The 18,364-nt window shown below is 48.9% G+C and overlaps 1 protein-coding gene across 1 annotated transcript in view; it reads left to right on the plus strand.

Moving 5' to 3' along the window:
- Positions 1-18,364, plus strand: part of GRHL3 (grainyhead like transcription factor 3) — a 36,445-nt gene that overhangs the window by 4,842 nt on the left and 13,239 nt on the right. Inside the window, exons 2-8 of the mRNA XM_040229611.1 lie at positions 8,489-8,675; positions 11,357-11,418; positions 13,500-13,845; positions 14,088-14,155; positions 14,616-14,769; positions 14,992-15,103; positions 16,792-16,886. Coding sequence (XP_040085545.1) covers positions 8,489-8,675; positions 11,357-11,418; positions 13,500-13,845; positions 14,088-14,155; positions 14,616-14,769; positions 14,992-15,103; positions 16,792-16,886 — 1,024 coding nt within the window. The remainder of the gene's footprint in view (positions 1-8,488; positions 8,676-11,356; positions 11,419-13,499; positions 13,846-14,087; positions 14,156-14,615; positions 14,770-14,991; positions 15,104-16,791; positions 16,887-18,364) is intronic.

The following is an 18,364-nucleotide window of genomic DNA, read 5'->3' on the forward strand; positions in this document are numbered from 1 at the left end:
GTCTCCTGCACTGCAGGCAGATTCTTTACCAACTGAGCTACAAGGGAAGCTTTGTTCCATTTATAAAATGGAACAAATAATCCTGGCTGGCTACCCACCCCCCACCCGCCCAACTCCATTCCTTTTGCCTCTTTTAAAAGGTCAGAGCAACTGATCTAGTGAAAGTCTTGAAGGGAATGGCTTTCACCAATATTTGGGCCTTCCTAGGAGGTTTGCAAGAATGGGGAACTGTTGAGGGCAGGGGCAGCATGATATTTACTTTTTGTGTCCCAGTACCGAGCCTGTTCAACAGAGTGAATGAATGAATGAAGGGATGTGGCGCCTTGGGTCTCTCGGTGGAGTGCAGTTTCTTTCACATCTCAACTGAATTACAGGAAAGAATAGGAAAATTGGATAGGAAACCAAGAGGAGAATATAGCGTGAAAAAAAATTCCCATCGAGGGAAGAATTTTCAAAGAGGAGAAAGTGAGTTTCTGGTATAATTAGAAAATGGCACATAATTAATTTACATGCAGCTAAAAGTGTTGGCTGGAGCCTGATGGCCGTTGGTTAACTTGCCCACCTGGATCCAGATGATGAAGCTAGTGATGCTTGCAGCTCTTTATCTGAGAATCTCTGAGTATCTGGTCTCCTTCGGTCAGTAGTAGAAGGAGAGAGTCTGTGAGTTGCCATGAAGTTTTCTGGGGGCTACCCCACAAAGTGAGTATTAGGAAGAATAATTCATGTTATTATGTGTTGGCAGTATGCTGATTAGTTTGCCTTCATTATCCCTTTGCGTTTTCCAACAGTAATAGCTCACAAAGGAGTAAAGAGTAAACAAAAAAATGACTTGAAATTGTTGGGCCAGCATCTGGCACTTGATAAACCCTCAATGAATAGTAGCTATCACAGTAACTCTGATGTTATTGCTGTCATCTTCTCCCATTTTTTACTAGTAAGAAAGTTGAGGCACAGAGAGGTCAAGTGTAAAGACACACAGCTAGTCATAGCAGAGCTGAAACTGGAACCAGCTCTGCCTAGCTCTGATGCCCACTCTATAACTATTTACAAAGGTAAATACCATATTGTCCCTGCCCTCAGAAGTCGCCAATTCTTGCTAACCTCCTTATTCAAACTGGGGTCATTATAGAGCCATTCCCTAAGCGCTGCCATTTCCCCACTGAGGCCCCCAAGTGAGCCCCCAGCAGGTGACAAGGCACATTTCACAACCTGTGCATCCAGAAACCAGATGGGCCACTTGCGAGCACGACAACCCTGGAGCAGTCTGCCATGCCCAGGGAACACCTTCTTTGGGGATGACTGAAAAATGATTCCTCCGTGAGCAGCTGTGGCAGGGCCTCCCCGTGGGTAATTAGTGAGTGTGATTGATCACTGCTGATGAGCTGTGTGGCTTACAACAGGGTTTGACAAGTCATTGGGTGTATCTGGGTGTCAACACCCAGCTCAGGCAGACCCTGGAACTCTTCCTCCTCAGGCTGGAGGGAAGTGGGGCCCAGATGCTTGGATCTGTCCTGTTTCAGGGACCTCCTTTAGTGGGGCTTGAGGCTGCCCCCTTGATGGTGAGTTTTCTTCCCCCTTCTGTAAAATTAAGTCAGAGGCCTTACTTTTCCATCTCTGAATTATAGAAATGCCTTTGAGATAAAGTAGTGATTGAGCTGAGTACTGGACAGGAAGCTAAGAGACTTGAATCCCAATCGTACTCTGTGCTGTGTGTCCTTCGGCAAGTCACAGTTGCTGCCAGAGATTAGATTTCTAGGGACTTCCCTGGCAGTCCAGTGGTTAGGAGTCTGCACTTTCACTGCTCAGCAGCTAGGTTCCATCCCTAGTCGGGGAACTAGGATCCCACAAGCTGGGTGATGTGGCCAAAGCGGACAACAACAACAGAAACTAAAAAAGAGAGACTAGATTTCTAAAGTCTTTTTGCACACTAACCGGAACACCAAAAAAAAAAAAAAAACAAAAACCCTCAATTAGTGGCTTTACGTTTAGTTAGTCTCCTTTGGATTCTTAAGTGGCTTGGCCAGAAAGCTGTGGGTATTCAGAATCTGAAAGGACTTGGGATGAAACCATACTTCACCACTGTAGGCATTTCACCCCTCTAGGTGTCTGAGGAGACAGCCTTGTCAAAGTTCTTGATGCTAGAAGACAGAGACCTCTGTTCTATGCCTGGTGCCCTGAGATACCAGCTAAGTAGCCTTAGGCAAGCCGGTGGCCTTCTCTGTGGCTCATTTTTTGCTGTTATCAAATGGGGATAGTCATACCCTCCCTCCCTACCTTACAGGAGCATTGCAGGATCAGAGATGATGACAAATGTATGAGAAGCATGCTGAAAAATAAAACACTATGCAAATATGAGGGATTGTCAAATCTCACACTTGAGTTTCCTCCTCAGTGGACTGGCCTTCCTTGAAACAAGGCAATATATGCAAAAACCCTGGCTCACACCTGGCACATAGTAGGCGGACAATCTTTGGGAGCTGTCCCAGGCTTATGCGTTTGATCTTGCCTTTGATCTGGAAGGTCAAAAATCCTCCCACACCCATCTCCACATTTCTTCTTCCCCTCCACCCCTCTTTTCAACCAGCATCTAGTTATTCCCCAAAGTTGAAGCAGGTCAGAAGTCCTCTGGCTTCTTTCCCATCATAGCTTTCTTCACCTGATAGTAGCTGTCCATTTGTTTTTGTGGTCATATTTGTCTTTGCCTGCCACTAAACTGCAACCTCTGTGACAGTAGAGATCTTATTGTCTCGCCCGCCCAGGACAAAGCCTGGCATGTGGTATAATAAATATTGACAAATATTTATTATAATGAGGCATAGATGGTTAGGTGGATGGATGCCATCCAGCTTTATTGTTTTTTTTCCCTCTCTTTTGCATCCCTTCTTAGAAACTAGTGGTTGGTGGAAAAGTGACTAGTCATGGAGTTAAATTCCAGGAGGCTGGCTTTTAACTCACTGGGCCAGTCCCCTGGAACAGGTCACCTAACGTCTCTGTTGTCTGTTTTCTGGTCTATAAAGTAGAGATAATAACACATCATGTATGTTGGGAGGCTCCATGAGATAATGAATGTGAAAGTCAAGGCAAGGGGTTATTACACTGTCTCTTTTGTTTTTGACATGGAACCTGGTTCACAGACAGGATGCTGGGAGAGGATGTTAATTTAAGAACCTCAGGCAGTGTGTCCCCTTTATTCTCATTTAGGGGTTCTAAGAAGATGATGGTCATGATGATGATGATGGTGATGATGGCTGTTATTTACTAAGCGATTATTCCCTGGCAGGCTCTAGGCTTAGCACATTTCTCATGTTAATACACTTAATTTTCCTAACAACCCAGAGATTATTCCCACTCTAAAGTAGCCAGCCCTGGTGATTCCATCACATGACTGTGTTCTAATTTTCTTCACAGTGCTTATCACTAACTAAAATTAACTCATTTACCTACTTGTTTATGGTCTGTCTTCCCCAATTAGATTGCAAGTTCCATGGGAGCAGAGCCTTATCTGCCATGCTTTTGGCTGATTCCCCAGTGGCTAGAAGAGTCCCTGGTTGGCACACAGAAGACACTCAATAGACCCATTTAACAGATGAGAAAATAAGCCCAGAGAGGTGAAGTGCCTTACCCAAGGACACACAGTTACTTCGGTCTGTCAGGCTATGACCCTGATGCTATAATACTTTCTCCCATAGTACTATGGATTCTTCTGTGCTGTACCCTGGTGAAGATCTGATGACAAGAAGGCTGCCCAGAATCATGTCCTTTCCCTACACTCTCCTCCCTCATCCCCTTTTTCACCTCTGTTTGTTGAGGAGCCCTGCTTTGGACAGGGACACCAACAGAAAGTTTGCAGAGGCCCTCAGGGAAGGTGACTGGTCTCCCCTCTTTGTTCTGGCTCTGTCTCCCACTAGGAGGGCTCACACCTTCCTGGAACCCTTTCACATCCGTTCCCCACCAGGCCTTTAGCCCTCAATTCTAATCTTTAGGAGAACAGGGAGCCAAACATTTTTAGATTTCAGTATTTGGCACATGAATCAATGCTCATTAACCTTATCCATAGCCAAGTCTTTCTAGAAGCCAAATACTTTGTCTTGGTACATGATATTGATTGGTAGCATGAACAGGCTTGGGAACCAGAACTCTGGAGCTCCCCCTCAACTGCCCCCAGTGCCTGGCCAGAAACTTCCAGTCATCTCGCTTCCTCACTTAGGCCCCCTTGCCTTGTGTGGGTGGGAAATCCTTTTCTGTCTAGCAGTGGAGGATTGGTTCAGTGTATTCCAGAGGAGGGGAACTGCCAGAATAAGAAAGGCGTTTGGAAGGAAACTAGCATGGGGTTAAGAGCTGCATCTTGGAGTCCAACAAGGCCAGGTTCAAGTTGTGCCTCTGCCACTTACTAGCTGAGTGACCTGGAAGTAATATCACCTGAGTCTCAACTTCCCCCAAACCTATTGTGCAGAGTAGATAAGACAATGCAGAAAAATAGCTGTTGGAGTGGTGTAAATGCTGGTGAATGCTTGAGGTAGGGTAGCTGCTGTGTATCAAGGAGTCAGACTTTGGGGTCTCTACAGGATGGATTAGAGACCCTCACAAGCCAGAAAAGCCTCCCAGATGAACAGCAAACATTGTCTGTCTTTTTCATTTCTGATGCCGCTTTATCATTGTCTTCTAAAATTTAATTTTTGAATAGGGTAGGATAACTGATAGCTCATTAAAGCTGATAAGGGTCATTCCACCAGAGTCAGCAAATTGGCCCTAGGAACGGCTACCCACTTCAGTATTTTGGCCTGGAGAATCCCATGGACAGAGGAGCCTGGCAGCTACAGTCGGGGTCGCAAAGAATCAGACACAACTGAGCAACTTTCACTTCACTTCCACATCTGCCAACAACTTACAGGGTGACCATGTCTTGTACCACTTTGCAAGCGCTCGATGTCTAGCTCCAAGCTGGGCCGAGAGTATGATTAATTTTTTGCACATTGCTCCTTTATTAGAAATTATAAATGAAAAATTATTTCAACACCTGAAGACCAACTACAGCCTGAGTGAGTGAGTGAGTGAAGTCACTCAGTCGTGTCCGACTCTTTGCAACCCCAGGGACTGTAGCCTACAAGGCTCCTCTGTTCATGAAATTTTCCAGTACTGGAGTTGGTTGTTATTTCCTTCTCCAGGGGATCTTCCCGACTCAGGGATCGAACCTGGGTCTCCTTCATTGCAGGCAGAAGCTTTACCATCTGAGCTACCAGGGAAGTGTAAACTACAGCCTCAGGTTCCATAAACTCAAGATTTTTGACATTCTGGAATGAGCTTTCTGTAACATATACCCTTTCTGTGGCATGAAAGCATCATTCTTTTTATATTAAGCACTTGTTATGTTCCAGTTGTGAGCATTCTTCCTGTGACGGGGTCACGCAGTCCTCATTGTCCTACATGGCAGTTGCTTTTATTTGACTCATTTTATAAACAAAGAACGGTGCTAACTGCTGGGGTTCCCAGTTGACCCAGAGAGTGGGGTCCACCAGGCCTTTCCCTGTTCCTTCTGTGCCCTGTTGGTTTGGGAGTTCCATTTAGGCTGAGACTGGGAGGGGTTGGGGGCAGCCACCTGGGCTGGCTCTGTAAGTTCCTGTAACCCCAGGCCCAAGAGGCAGCTGGGAGGGGCCTTTTCCCACCTCTCCATCTTAAGGCCCATGATTTATCGCAGCAGAAACTTGGGGTGTGCCTCCCTCTCCATGTCCCTGGAGCAGGAAGGTTTCTGTCATTTCTCTTTTCTGTGTGACAGCTCCCTCTCCCTCCCTTTCAGAGCCTAATACCCCACACCCCGGGGCTCAGGGGGATGGGAGATACTACCCTGGAAGAAGGCCCTGGGAGAGAGCCACCCCCCAGCCTGTCTGCGTGTGGGCCCGGCTGTGGCTCCCACTCTGTGTCTGAGAATGCAGGCTTGAGCTGCGGGCAGCACGAGGGCACTTCCTGCGGTGTGATTCGTGAAGGCCCTTGCGCACCCACCAGTCTGCCGCAGTGCCTGCAGTTCCATAACTAGAGCATTTTCCTGCTGCGACAAGGACTGCCTTCTTGCACTGTGGGAAAGCAGTGTGCTTTAGTGGAAAGTATGTGGCTTGTGTACTCGACAATCCTGGTTGTGCCATGGGCTAGTTGGGTGATTTGAGGGGCATTTCCTCCAAGTCTCAGGTTTCTCCATCTGCAAAATGAAGCAAATGATCCTTACATCTAATGTTCTTGTAAGGAGCCGAGCTGATGAGTGGAAAACATACATTAATAGCACAGTGAACAGTAGCTGACGTTACTCCTGTGTCCCTTAACGGGAGAATCTGTGAGACTCACCTAGAAAGGGGCCATCAGGGCACCAGCAGACCAATCTGTGCCCACTTCATCTCTGGGGCTCTCTTTTCCCATCCTGGCTGTCTGCTGTTTCTCGCCTACTGCTATCCTCCCAACATTCTTTGCTCTAAAATGAACATAACCAGAACTTCCTCACCTCTGTGCCCTTGCTCATGATGAAGAGCATGTTCTATACGAATGATTCACAACGTGTGGTCCCCAGACTACCAGCATCAGCATTACCAGGGAGCCTAGGTGTGGGGCCTGGAAATCTGTGTCTTAACAAGCCTTCTGTGCCATTCTGATGCAGCGGAAGTTTGAGAACGCTATTCTGTATTACAACAAACATCCTGCCTGAGCTTGAATCCCCTCTGGGCCACTCACTAACGCACTAACTGGGACCTTGGGCAACTCCCTTAATTTCTCTGAGCTTCAGTTTCCTCATATATAAAATAGGAACAATAATAGTACCTGCCTCACAGGGTTGTTGTGAGAATTAAATGAGATAATCCTTAAAAAGTGCTTATCTCAATGCCTAAAACGTGGTCAATGTTCAGTAAAGATTAGACATTCTTTTTATTATCATCACCATTTTTCTATATTATGTGAATATATATATAATATATCAGTTCAGTTCAGTCGCTCAGTCATGTCCAACTCTTTGCGACCCCATGAATTGCAGCACGCCAGGCCTCCCTGTCCATCACCATCTCCCGGAGTTCACTCAGACTCACGTCCATCGAGTTAGTGATGCCATCCACCCATCTCATCCTCTGTCGTCCCCTTCTCCTCCTGCCCCCAATCCCTCCCAGCATCAGAGTCTTTTCCAATGAGTCAACTCTTCGCATGAGGTGGCCAAAGTATTGGAGTTTCAGCTTTAGCATCATTCCTTCCAAAGAAATCCCGGGGCTGACCTTATTCAGAATGGACGGTTTGGATCTCCTTGCAGTCCAAGGGACTCTCAAGAGTCTTCTCCAACACCACAGTTCAAAAGCATCAATTCTTCGGCACTCAGCCTTCTTCACAGTCCAACTCTCACATCCATACATGACTACAGGAAAAACCATAGCCTTGACTAGATGGACCTTAGTCAGCAAAGTAATGTCTGAATATATATTTAGAATATATATGTATGTGAATAAATATATAGAATATATATATATTCTATATTCCTGGGACCCTCCCCGTACATATTACATAAGTGATATAATTCCCCATGTTGAATGTCCTCCAAAGAGGAGGACATTCTTGATCTTTCTTGATCACTTGCCTTTGAGCCCATGTGGCTTGTATTTGTCCATGTTCTCAGTGAACTGCCCAGGTTCTGCCTGCCTAGGTGTGTCCTGCAGCATTCCACTCCAGTTCCTGGCATCTGAGCAGCTGCTTGGGCACTGTACAATAAATGTTGGTCTGAAATGCCATTTACCAAGACTGGGTCTGCCTAGGGGCTTCCTCACTCTGGCTTTCTCTGTCACTTGCCACATTCTCTGAGTTGAAATGATCTCCAGCCTTCTGTGTCTTTCACGGTCTCAAAGAGAATGTCATCAGAACCCATGCTGAGTTATCTGGAAATTTTATTCTTTGCACCTTGTCATTGTTATTTCCTATCCTTGCTACACTGATTCCCCTTGAATAAGTATCTACCATGGAAGCATTTTCTTGAATCTTCTCTCAAGCCTCGCAAGGTTGGGATTGCAGTCTTCCTGTTGCAGCTGACGGAACTGAGGCCCCAAGCCTACAGCTTCTACATGGCAACATTTGGTGGTGACCCAGAGCATTTGGCTCGAGTTTAGATACTTTCTACTGCCCCATCTGTCCATGGTGACAGAATGAGCATTTCAAGTTTTCAAGGCTGGTAGTTCTCTGAATTCCTGAACGTTGGTCTGAGGCTGACCATTCACAGACCTTCTGCTGTGCACGCATGCTCAGTCATGTCTGACTCTGCAACCCCATGGACTGTAGCCGTCCATGGGATTCCCCAAGCAAGAATACTGGTGTGGGTTGCCATTTTCTTCTTCAGGGGATCTTTCTAACTTAGGGGTCAGTCCCACGTCTCTTGCATTGGCAGGTGGATCCTCTACCGCTGAGCCACCTGGGAAGCATACGCATGCCTTCTGCTGGGACAGCCTAAATTTGACCCTCCTTACCTGCCTTTCAGTTTCAGATCTGTTCGGCTGCTAAAGAATGACCCAGTTAACTTCCAGAAGTTCCCCTACACTAACGAGGATGAGGCCTGGAAGACCTACCTTGAAAACCCTCTGACGGCGGCCACGAAGGCTATGATGAGAGTCAATGGCGACGACGACAGCGTTGCGGCCCTGAGCTTCCTCTATGACTACTACATGGTACGTCCGCCACCTCTGGGCACGCCCCCATCTCTGACTGAACATGCGTCTTCGCTCTCAGGCTTCATGGCTCTCCATCCCACTCTGACCACCCCCAACCCTCAGCACGTTCTCTCACACCTCTGGGCCTTTGCACATGCTGGTCCCTCTGCCTGGCACACTCCCTTCTCCCCTGGCGAAACTCTGCTCTCAGCTTTAAGTTACTTCATCCATTCCCTGAAGGTGGGGAAGGATATCTGGGCTTTCCCTTCTGTGCCTCCTCTGGGCACCCTCAGCAAGTACCATCATTTTCCGTGACGCCGTTTTCAGAAGCTTGCTGTTTGTGCATTTACTCCTCCATCTCACTTATGACACTGAGCTCCTGGAGGGCAGGAACCATGTCATGATCATGACTGAGCCCCCAGGACCCCACACTGCCTGCCACACAATGCTCAGTATGTGTTGATTGAATGGATCAGTTCCTTGGCCATACACACCACAGCGATTACCTCTAACCCACCATCTTTCTGTCCCTTAGGTCATCCCAGTTGCCCTGTCATCCCCACCTGCCTATTCCAGCCCCATCTCCTAGAACATGCCTTCTGCTCTTGAGTCCATTCATTTCCTTCAGGGCCCTTCCCAAGGCCCAGCTTCTCTCAGAAGCTCTCCCCTCATGTCGCCTCTCCCTCTCCTGAGAATCTCACTGACGTTCATACCCTTGCTGCCATCATGCGCGTTGTACCACTTCCTGACATACCATCTTTTATTGTTCTCTAATTGCTTCTGGGGCCTTGACTTTGAGACTGTCAGTTCCTAAGAACAGAAATTAGGCCTCTCACATAGAGAAGTGTGCTTAAACCTGTTAGTAACCACAAGTGCATACACACATGTCATCAGCCCCTTCCAGTGCCTTTGCCAGACACTGCTGATGGATTACAACCTGTATTCTCACTGCAGATACCCGGGACCACAAATCTTTTTCAGCCTAGTAACTGCAGGCAGCCCCTACCCATCTGTCTGAATTGTCATATGACAGCAAACGTTCTTGCTATCCCTGCTTATGGCTTCTAGAGACTTTCCCAAATTGGGGGACATGAATAGCTGATTGTTGTGATAACTGAATCTGAAGTTGAAGATTTAAAGCCACCTTGTGAATAAATCTTCAAATTCACTGGCCCAAGAAGTCATTTATTCTACACAAAGGAAGGTAAATTCTGCAAATTCAGAGACCAAGTTGGAGGAAGTGGTCTCAGATACAAAAGAAACCCCAAATTATCTCTCTGGCTTTTGGTTCTCATCTAGGAGTGGTATGGCTACCCTCCCTTCCCTTCTCCCAGAAGACTGATGATGGAAAAGAAATTTGAGTTGAATGACTCAGCCCAGTCCCTGAATATCTGGGACCTCGTAGGAGCCAGAATTCTAGGCCTGAGCTTAAACTCCAGCCTAGGATATATCGCTTGAGACTGGGCCATAAAATAAAATCTAGCACTGTCTCCCCTGAGCAAGAGCCCATTCCCAGCGCCAGAATGGTGGGCCAGGCTCTTTAGGTGACACTTGTAGTGGTTTATTGCAGAACAGCATCCCGGGGAGATAACACCTGCCCCCTCCCCCTTCCCAGAGCACATTAGGTCAGAGGAGCACTGCAGATAGTCAGAGCATGGTCTGACGGTGTGGAAAGAGCACCAGGTTGGGAGTTGGAGACCTGTTCCTACCACACGCTGGCCATGTGACTTTGGGCAGTATAGTCCTAAAGGCGACCACTTACTATTTCTTACTGAATGCTGCGCACTGTGCCAGGCACCTTTCCTCATGCTCTCCCATCAGTGTGATTAAAAACCCAGGCGCTGACATCACTAGACTTGGTTGGAGACCTTGTTCTGGCTTTGTTAGCTTTAGGGAAAAAAGACCCGAATTCTCTAAGATAAGTATAATCCTGAGCGGTAACATTTACATAATGCTCTCCATGTACCAGGTGCTAGTCTAAGCACTCACAAAAATCCCAAGGGTTGGTATTACTATGATTCCTGTCGTAAAGATGATGACAAGGTGCAGAAAGGTGGAGGGACTTGCCCAAGGTCACACAGCCAATATGTAGCAGATCTAAGAACCGTACCCAGGAAATCTGGATTCAGTCTGTGCTCCTAATCACTAAGATGACAAAGCCTCTCTGGACTTGAGTTTTCCTCATGCATGTAATGGGGATAGCATTAGTAGACGTCACAGAGTGGTTGTAGAGATTAAATTATAGCATACAGAGAAGCCGCTTAGCACGGGGCCCAGTGCATAGGAAGTACTTCATTAAAAAACAGTGAACATTATCTTTATTAATAAATCTTCACAACCCACTTGAGGGAGGGATTGTCATCACCCACTTGACATATGAAAAAGCTGAATCTCAGAAAAGCACAATCAATTATCCAGAGTCACATAGCACTTTTACATAGTAAAGCTAGAACTTAAACTCGGCCTGCCTGACTCCAAATTCCATGATTCTTAAGTGCTAATTTCAGGGTACTTCTTCTCACTCTGGAACTTGGGGGGCTCAGACTAAATGGCCTGCTAACTCAAAGGACTGGCAGGAGTTCTCCCAATGACCAAGGTAGCTTCCCTGCATGGCCGAGTCCCCTGGAGGGGGTTGAGGCTCATGACAGTCAGATCTTACCCAAGAGCCACACATAAATCCTTTCTTGCTTTCTTCTCAGGGCCCCAAGGAGAAGCGGCTACTGTCCTCCAGCACTGGGGGCCGGAACGACCAAAGCAAGAGGTGAGGCCCGCCCTCGCCACCATCCCCGCCCCTCTGCCCTCCCCCCACCGCCAACCTCACCTCGGGCCCCTTATCCACTGGGCACAGGGGGCATAATGCCAGTACTAGGGTCCACGGTACCCTGGTGCTTAGGCCCTCAGTTGTGTCCAGCTCTACAACACCATCGTCCGTGGGGTTTCTCCAGGCAAGAAATACTGGAGTGTGCCATGCCCTCCTCCAGGGGATCTTCCCAACCCAGAGACTGACCCAGGTCTCCCACATTGCAGGTGGATTCTTTACCATCTGAGCCACCAGGGAAGTCCACGGTACCCTGAGGGGCCCACAAAAGTATTTTATCTATTTTAAAATCAGAAGAAAATGATACAATCCAGCCTGGGTTGTATTTGAATTTATACTGAGGATTGTAAAAGGTTTTTAAACTGTTTTTTATGGAGGAAGGGACCTATGATCTCAAAAGAGACTGGGGCCCACAGTCAAAGTGAGACCCTGCTTGAGTGCACGCACACACGCAAGTGCCTGCGGGCCACGTGGCTAAAGTTTACTAAAAACAAACTTCAGAGCCACAGTGGTGGAAAAGCCCTGCTGGAAGCTTTTCTGTCCTAGCTTGAAAACTCTCCCTGCAGCCTCAAGGGGAGGGGACACCTATGTTCCCATAGTTCTTTCCCTTGGCTGTCTTGGGCCTCTGCCTGGCACTGGTGCCTAGGGGCATGGATGTTCCTTTTCTTGTAGAGAGCAGCCCAGGCCATATTCATGGCCAGATGGGTACTGGAAGGATACTGCCCCTCTTTCTCTACTTTTCCTTACCCCCAGTAGGCAGGGCTTCTGCTGGGAAAACCTTCTGGGCCTCTTTCTCCTTTCCGGAAAGCCCAAACTGCTAAGGCAGGCATTGAGGCGCTTGCGGCTGGCTCGGCGCCCTCCGCTGCTACAAACAGTAGGTTTTTGTGTATGACATTTCCCTCAAAACCAATTTTTTTTAATGTTGTTAGCTTTTCTGATTGTAAAATAATACCTGCTGGTTATAAAGTATTCAAAGTCTATAGAGATGCATGAAGTAAAAAAGGAAGGAAGGGGAGGAGGGAGGAATGAATTGGTAGATTATGTAATGTATTTGTTCATTTGAAGAAAATCGTTTATAGGTCTATGACAATTTTAGGGAAATTATGAATAAATAAGTAGAAAATTCTAAAATGAGGAAGCTCAAGTTAATATCATAACTCCAGTCGCAACAGAGGTCGTTCTGAGAAAACTTATCATGGTAAAATATTTAACTAGCCAGCAAACAATATTTGTGTAGTTATAACAACTAAACTATCTATTGTTGAAATTATTTTTCAATTTAGTTTACTTTTCAAAAACAAATTTGATATAGTAACAAAATAAATACCCATATGGTGATGGAAATGGAGGACTGGCACAATTACAGGAGGGCACCCACTGATAGAATCATCTTATAGTAAGGTCTGTGTGTTCACTCAGTGTCTCTGATTCTGTGACTCTCAGATGTGAAAATAGTTTATCTGGCTCTTTTGACAAAGTGAGGACTGTATGCAAAAATTCTTTGGATTCTGTACAATGAAATGCATAAAGACACTATTATTTTTGCTTAAAAATACAAAGTAAAAAAGTAAAAGTTTCTTGCAATTCTACTTTCTTATTTCCCTTAATAGTTTGGGGTATATCCTTCCAGATCTTTTTTCTTAATGTACACTGTCTGTACTCACTAATGCCCAGTCTTGCCCTCACCAGGAATGACTCAGTACAGTTATTTTAATGTGGAGACATTTGACTCTGGATAAGGAATGAATAAACTTTCAATTTTTAAATTACCAAGTACTGTAATGGATAAAGCAGGCATTTGCCCCCTGAACCTTGATCCTGTACCTGGTTCCTCCCTGCTTCTCCCTGTGACACGTTGGGCCCGCTGCAGTATCTCATTTCAGGCATGTTGGGAAGACCTAACGTTACCTTGGATTAAAGAAGTCAATATGTCAGTGTGGTGGTCACCCTGCAATCCAGCCCAGGACCCCCTCTAGGCTCCGAGAAAAGCGGTGTACCCACTTGTCCCTCCTCTCTCTCCTCAGGTACTACCATGGCCTGGAATATGAGATGGACCTCACCCCCCTTGAAAGCCCCACGCACCTCATGAAATTCCTGACAGAGAATGTGTCTGGAACCCCGGAGTACCCAGATGCGCTCAAGAAGAACAACCTGATGAGCATGGAGGGGGCTGCACCCACGCCGGGCAAGGCAGCTCTCCTCCCCGCAGGCCCCAGCAAGCTGGAAACCGGCTCTGTGGACAGCTACCTGCTGCCCACCAGCGATGTATATGATAATGGCTCTCTCAGCTCCTTGTTTGAGAACATTCACGGGGTGCCTCCCACACAGCGCTGGCAGCCTGACAGCACCTTCAAAGATGACCCACAGGAGGTGAGGGCCCACCCCCACACCCCTGGGTACTTGCATGTACAGAAGGAGAGAAGACAGTGAGGCGGGTCGGAGCTTTGGAATCACTGGGGAAAAGAGTCCTTGAGCTGAGGCAGGGCCGCCATGCACTGTTGTCCAGGTTGGGCACTGTGCAACCTTCACAGCTGTATGTAGTGGCCCTGGGTTGAGGTCCCAGTGGAACTGAATGTGAGCATATATTTTCCCTGGATTGTGTTTCTCTGCAGTCTCTACTCTTCCCAGATATCCTGAAAACATCCCCAGAACCCCCGGGTCCAGAGGACTATCCCAAGAGGTAAGTTAGCCTCTCTGGACCCTTGACCACTGGTCAGTGGGCAGGGTACTGCAGACACTCCCCAGAGCAAACATCATCACTGAATGAAAAGAGAGAAGTAAAGGCATGTAAAAGAAAAGAGTGATTTCTACATCTCTTTCCCAGGTTATAACAAGCAGCTCAGAACTGAGCACAACGTTAGAAAACCAAAGTTCCATTGTATCCTGGTCTCCCTGTGGTTTGGTCACCCTCAGGGCTCTCTCATTTCCATTATTCGTTATTCAGGAGGATTGTGCCTCAACAAAGCCATTAAATAGAAGCTCCAAAAACGGGGAAATGGAGGCCCTGGAAAGTAGAGTGATTTAGGGAGGTCGCATGGTAAATCCATAGCAGAGCCTCGGGCGTCCTGCCCCACTGCCCTCTGGGATACTACATTCAGCCTGGGAGCCCAGCCTCACTGTCCTCTCCCGCCTCCCCGCAGTGACTTTGAGTACACCCTGGGCTCCCCCAAAGCCATCCACATCAAATCGGGCGAGTCGCCCATGGCCTACCTCAACAAGGGCCAGTTCTACCCTGTCACCCTGCGGACGCCAGCGGGCGGCAAAGGCCTTGCCTTGTCCTCCAACAAGGTCAAGGTACGTTGGCTGCCCTGGGACTGCTTGGGGAGCAGGTGGGGTGGTCAGGTCAACGCTGCCTGCCGGGGTCTCCAGGGAGAGGGTGCTTTAGGGGATTGCCCATTGCCACGGGGAGGGGCAGCCCAGCCAAAGGGCAGGGCTGCCTAACCCCGGCTCCAGGAAAGGATGAGCTGCCCAGGCCTTTCCTGAGGCAGGGGGTCACGGTGACCACTGTGCTTGCAGAGCGTGGTGATGGTGGTCTTCGACAACGAGAAGGGCCCGGTCGAGCAGCTGCGCTTCTGGAAACACTGGCATTCACGGCAGCCCACTGCCAAGCAGCGGGTCATCGATGTGGGTGAGAGCCCGCTCACACCCTCCACCCCAGTGTCTCTCTCTCTAACTCTCTGTCTCACACCTCTCTCTCACGCACACACGCACACACACATACACACACACACACACACACACACACACACACACGCCAGTCAGACCTTTCTTGCTGTCCCCCTTTTCCCCACCCCCTCTGACCTCTGCAGGGCTTATTTCTGACTCCAGCTGCCTGCCTGGCCCCTGTCTCCAGGTCATAAGCGGTGGGGTTTGTGGGGATTTGCATGTTGACTGGAAGCAGTGACCTCTTTTCTTTGTTGCTTTGGGATAAACAAGGCTCTGGGGGCCCCAGGAGTACCACATAAACAGACCCCTGGGGTGCTGGCTGGCCTGTCCCCATCAGGGGTCTTGGCCAATTGGGATACAAATGCATGAGATAACTGTGCAGGCAATGGGTGAGTTGGAAGCTGGAAGCACAGTGCCAGGGCAGCTCTGCTTGGAAGCTGGAACCTTTGTGCTTTGAAGGCAGGAAGAGAGCTGGGGAAGGCCTTCTGTGTGTGCCGCCAGTCCCGGCCCTGAGCGGGTGGGAGGCGCAGCCCATCCTCGGATCTCCAGGCCCTGCCTCTGTCACTCTCTTCCTGGCTGTGTGACCTGTGTCACCTCCCCTTCCTGAGCCTCGGTTTCTTCAACTGTCACCTGGGAAAATACCAGCTGCTCCATCTGCCTGCCGTGCAATTTCTGCCTTGGAGCCACGTGTGCTAGAGAACATGACCCAAATAGGGACAATTCAGTGACCTCTGAGAGCCCAGACGGCAGTGGTTCAGAGCCCGGGCTCAGGAGCCAGAGAGAACTGACCTTCAGACCTTGCTCTACCTTTTATTAGCTGTGATCAGACTTCTCTGAGCTTTGTTCTCATATGTAAGCTGAATATTCATAGCATTGTCAGTGTATAGCTCAACTCAGTTCAGTCACTCAGTCGTGTCCAACTCTTTGCGACCCCATGGACTGCAGCACACCAGGCCTCCCTGTCCATCACCAACTCCCAGAGTTTACTCAGACTCATGTTCATTGAGTTGGTGATGCCATCCAACCATCTCATCCTCTGTTGTCCCCTTCTCCCACCTTCAATCTTTCCCAGCGTCAGGGTCTTTTCAAATGAGTCAGTTCTTCACATCAGGTGGCCAAAGTATTGGAGTTTCAGCTTCAACATCAGTCCTTCCAATGAATATTCTGGACTGATTTCCTTTAGGATAGACTGGTTGGATCTCCTTCAGTCCAAGGGACCCTCAAGAGTCAAGTGTATAGTGGTACTATCATTTATTTGATATTACAAGTTCAATACCGGTAGTACTGATTTTACTATAGTTATGACTGCCACTATGACTGCGATTACCATTTTACCTGGGAGATCTCCTAAATCACAGTCCCACTGAAAAGAATAAGCTCCACCCCAAAATCATATGGACCCTGGCCTAGTTGGCCAAGTTAAGGAGTCCCTCTGGGATTTGGGCAGATCTCCTTCCCAGACTGGACCTCAGTTTTTCCATCCGTAGCCCAGGACACAATGAGTAACTTCCTCCCTAGTTTGAAGCGTGGTTCTTGGGGGAGAGGATCCAAGTCCCTGCCAAGAATGGGGCCCAGCCCCTAATGACCCCTCCCCATGGTGCCCCCAAATCCCTTGTCTCCTGACTCTCCTCTGGTCTCCTGTGGTTTCAGCCGACTGCAAAGAAAACTTCAACACTGTCCAGCACATCGAGGAGGTGGCGTATAATGCACTGTCCTTCCTGTGGAATGTCCATGAGGAGGCCAAGGTCAGCGCTGGGGGCATGGCTTGGATGGGACCGGGCTGCCAGCCAGTCCCGGGAAAGGGACTGTCCCTAGGGTTGTGGTAGCTCCTCCGGTGAGGGCGCCAGGGAGGAGGCAGGGTCCAGGAGTGAAGATGAAGCACAGGCTCTAAGCTAGAGTGGCCGGGCCCTTATCCCACCTCCGTGACCTTGGACAAGTGCCTTAGCTGAAAATTGGGAGTGTGACCGTAGCATGAACGGGTAGGTTGGCATAAGGCTCAGGTGAGATGGGAGAAAGGTAGAGCACAGCCTGGCGCTGTAGTGGTGGCTGTTGTTATTAGTCCAATCCACCTATTTGCCTGATGGGAAAACTGAGTCTTGTGCAAGCCATACAGCAAGATCCTGCTGCTGCTGATGGGGTTTCCTGACACGTGGGCCAGTGCAGAGTGTTGCAGGAGAAGTGCTGTGGAGTCTGGTAGATGAAGGAGCCCATAGAAAGGGAAGAGCAATCTGCCTCCTAGAGTTGTGGAGAAGATCCGAGGAGGTCATGCAGGATGGAGCAGCGGGTACTTTCTATGCCAAGCCCATTGGAGAGGCCTGAGAAATAGAGCCTCTGGCAATATATTTTTTTCATACCAGTGATGAAGCCACGTAGTGCTTGAGACCAGCCTCACACTCGCCGGTGCTGCGGGTCCCTCTGTGTCTCAGTCTTCTGTTTGGACAGGTGGTATCGTGGAACGGGCACTAGTCAGAGGGTCAGGGGCTGGGTGACCCTGGGCCTGTCCCTTCACCTTTCGGGGCCAGGCTTACCCCATCAGACCAAGTTTGGGTCAGGCTCATGGCAAAGGCCCTTCTGGCCTGGGAACGCCGGGGAGCTTATCCCCGCCTCCCCGCCTCCCCTCATGGGGCGGTCCAGGTTGCCTGGAGAAAACCAAGGTGAAGGGGCTCTGAAAACAGCAAGGAGAGGCACAAAGGCAAAGGATTATTATTATTCAAACAGACACCCGGGACTGGGGAGGAGCTGGGGCCTCCAGTTCAGGGAGTGGGGGAAGAGTTTCGTGGGAAGGGAGAGGTGGGTTTCGGTGGGGATTTTCTCACAGCCTCTTAAGCCCCCAGGCTTGGGTCTTTGTCAGATGTGAGCTGGGTGGGGGCGGCATCAGGGCTGGGCTGGCTGAGGGGAAGGTATGTCTGGCATGCATTTGGGGGCCTGGCCCCCCACAGCCAGGGAAGGAAGGGGGTCTGTTCCAGCACCACCCCACCCCCACTTGTTCAAGTCAGAATCGTTTCCAAGGGAAGCGTCGCAAGGAATAGGGGCCAGCCTGGAGTGGGCTCTGGCCTGGAGTCCCACACAGAAGCAGTCAGTAGATGAGCTTGCTAAGAGAGGTCCAGCTAAGACTGACCCCAGGCTACCGTCAGCTGGACACAGGCTTCTGGCTGAGGCGCCATCTGTCCCACTCACAACAACGGTTACAAAATGTCCAAGCTCCCTGGGTATTCAACCACCC

This window comes from Oryx dammah, unplaced genomic scaffold (genome assembly GCF_014754425.2).
Source record: "Oryx dammah isolate SB20612 unplaced genomic scaffold, SCBI_Odam_1.1 HiC_scaffold_27, whole genome shotgun sequence".
In the NCBI taxonomy this organism is placed as follows: Eukaryota; Metazoa; Chordata; class Mammalia; order Artiodactyla; family Bovidae; genus Oryx; species Oryx dammah.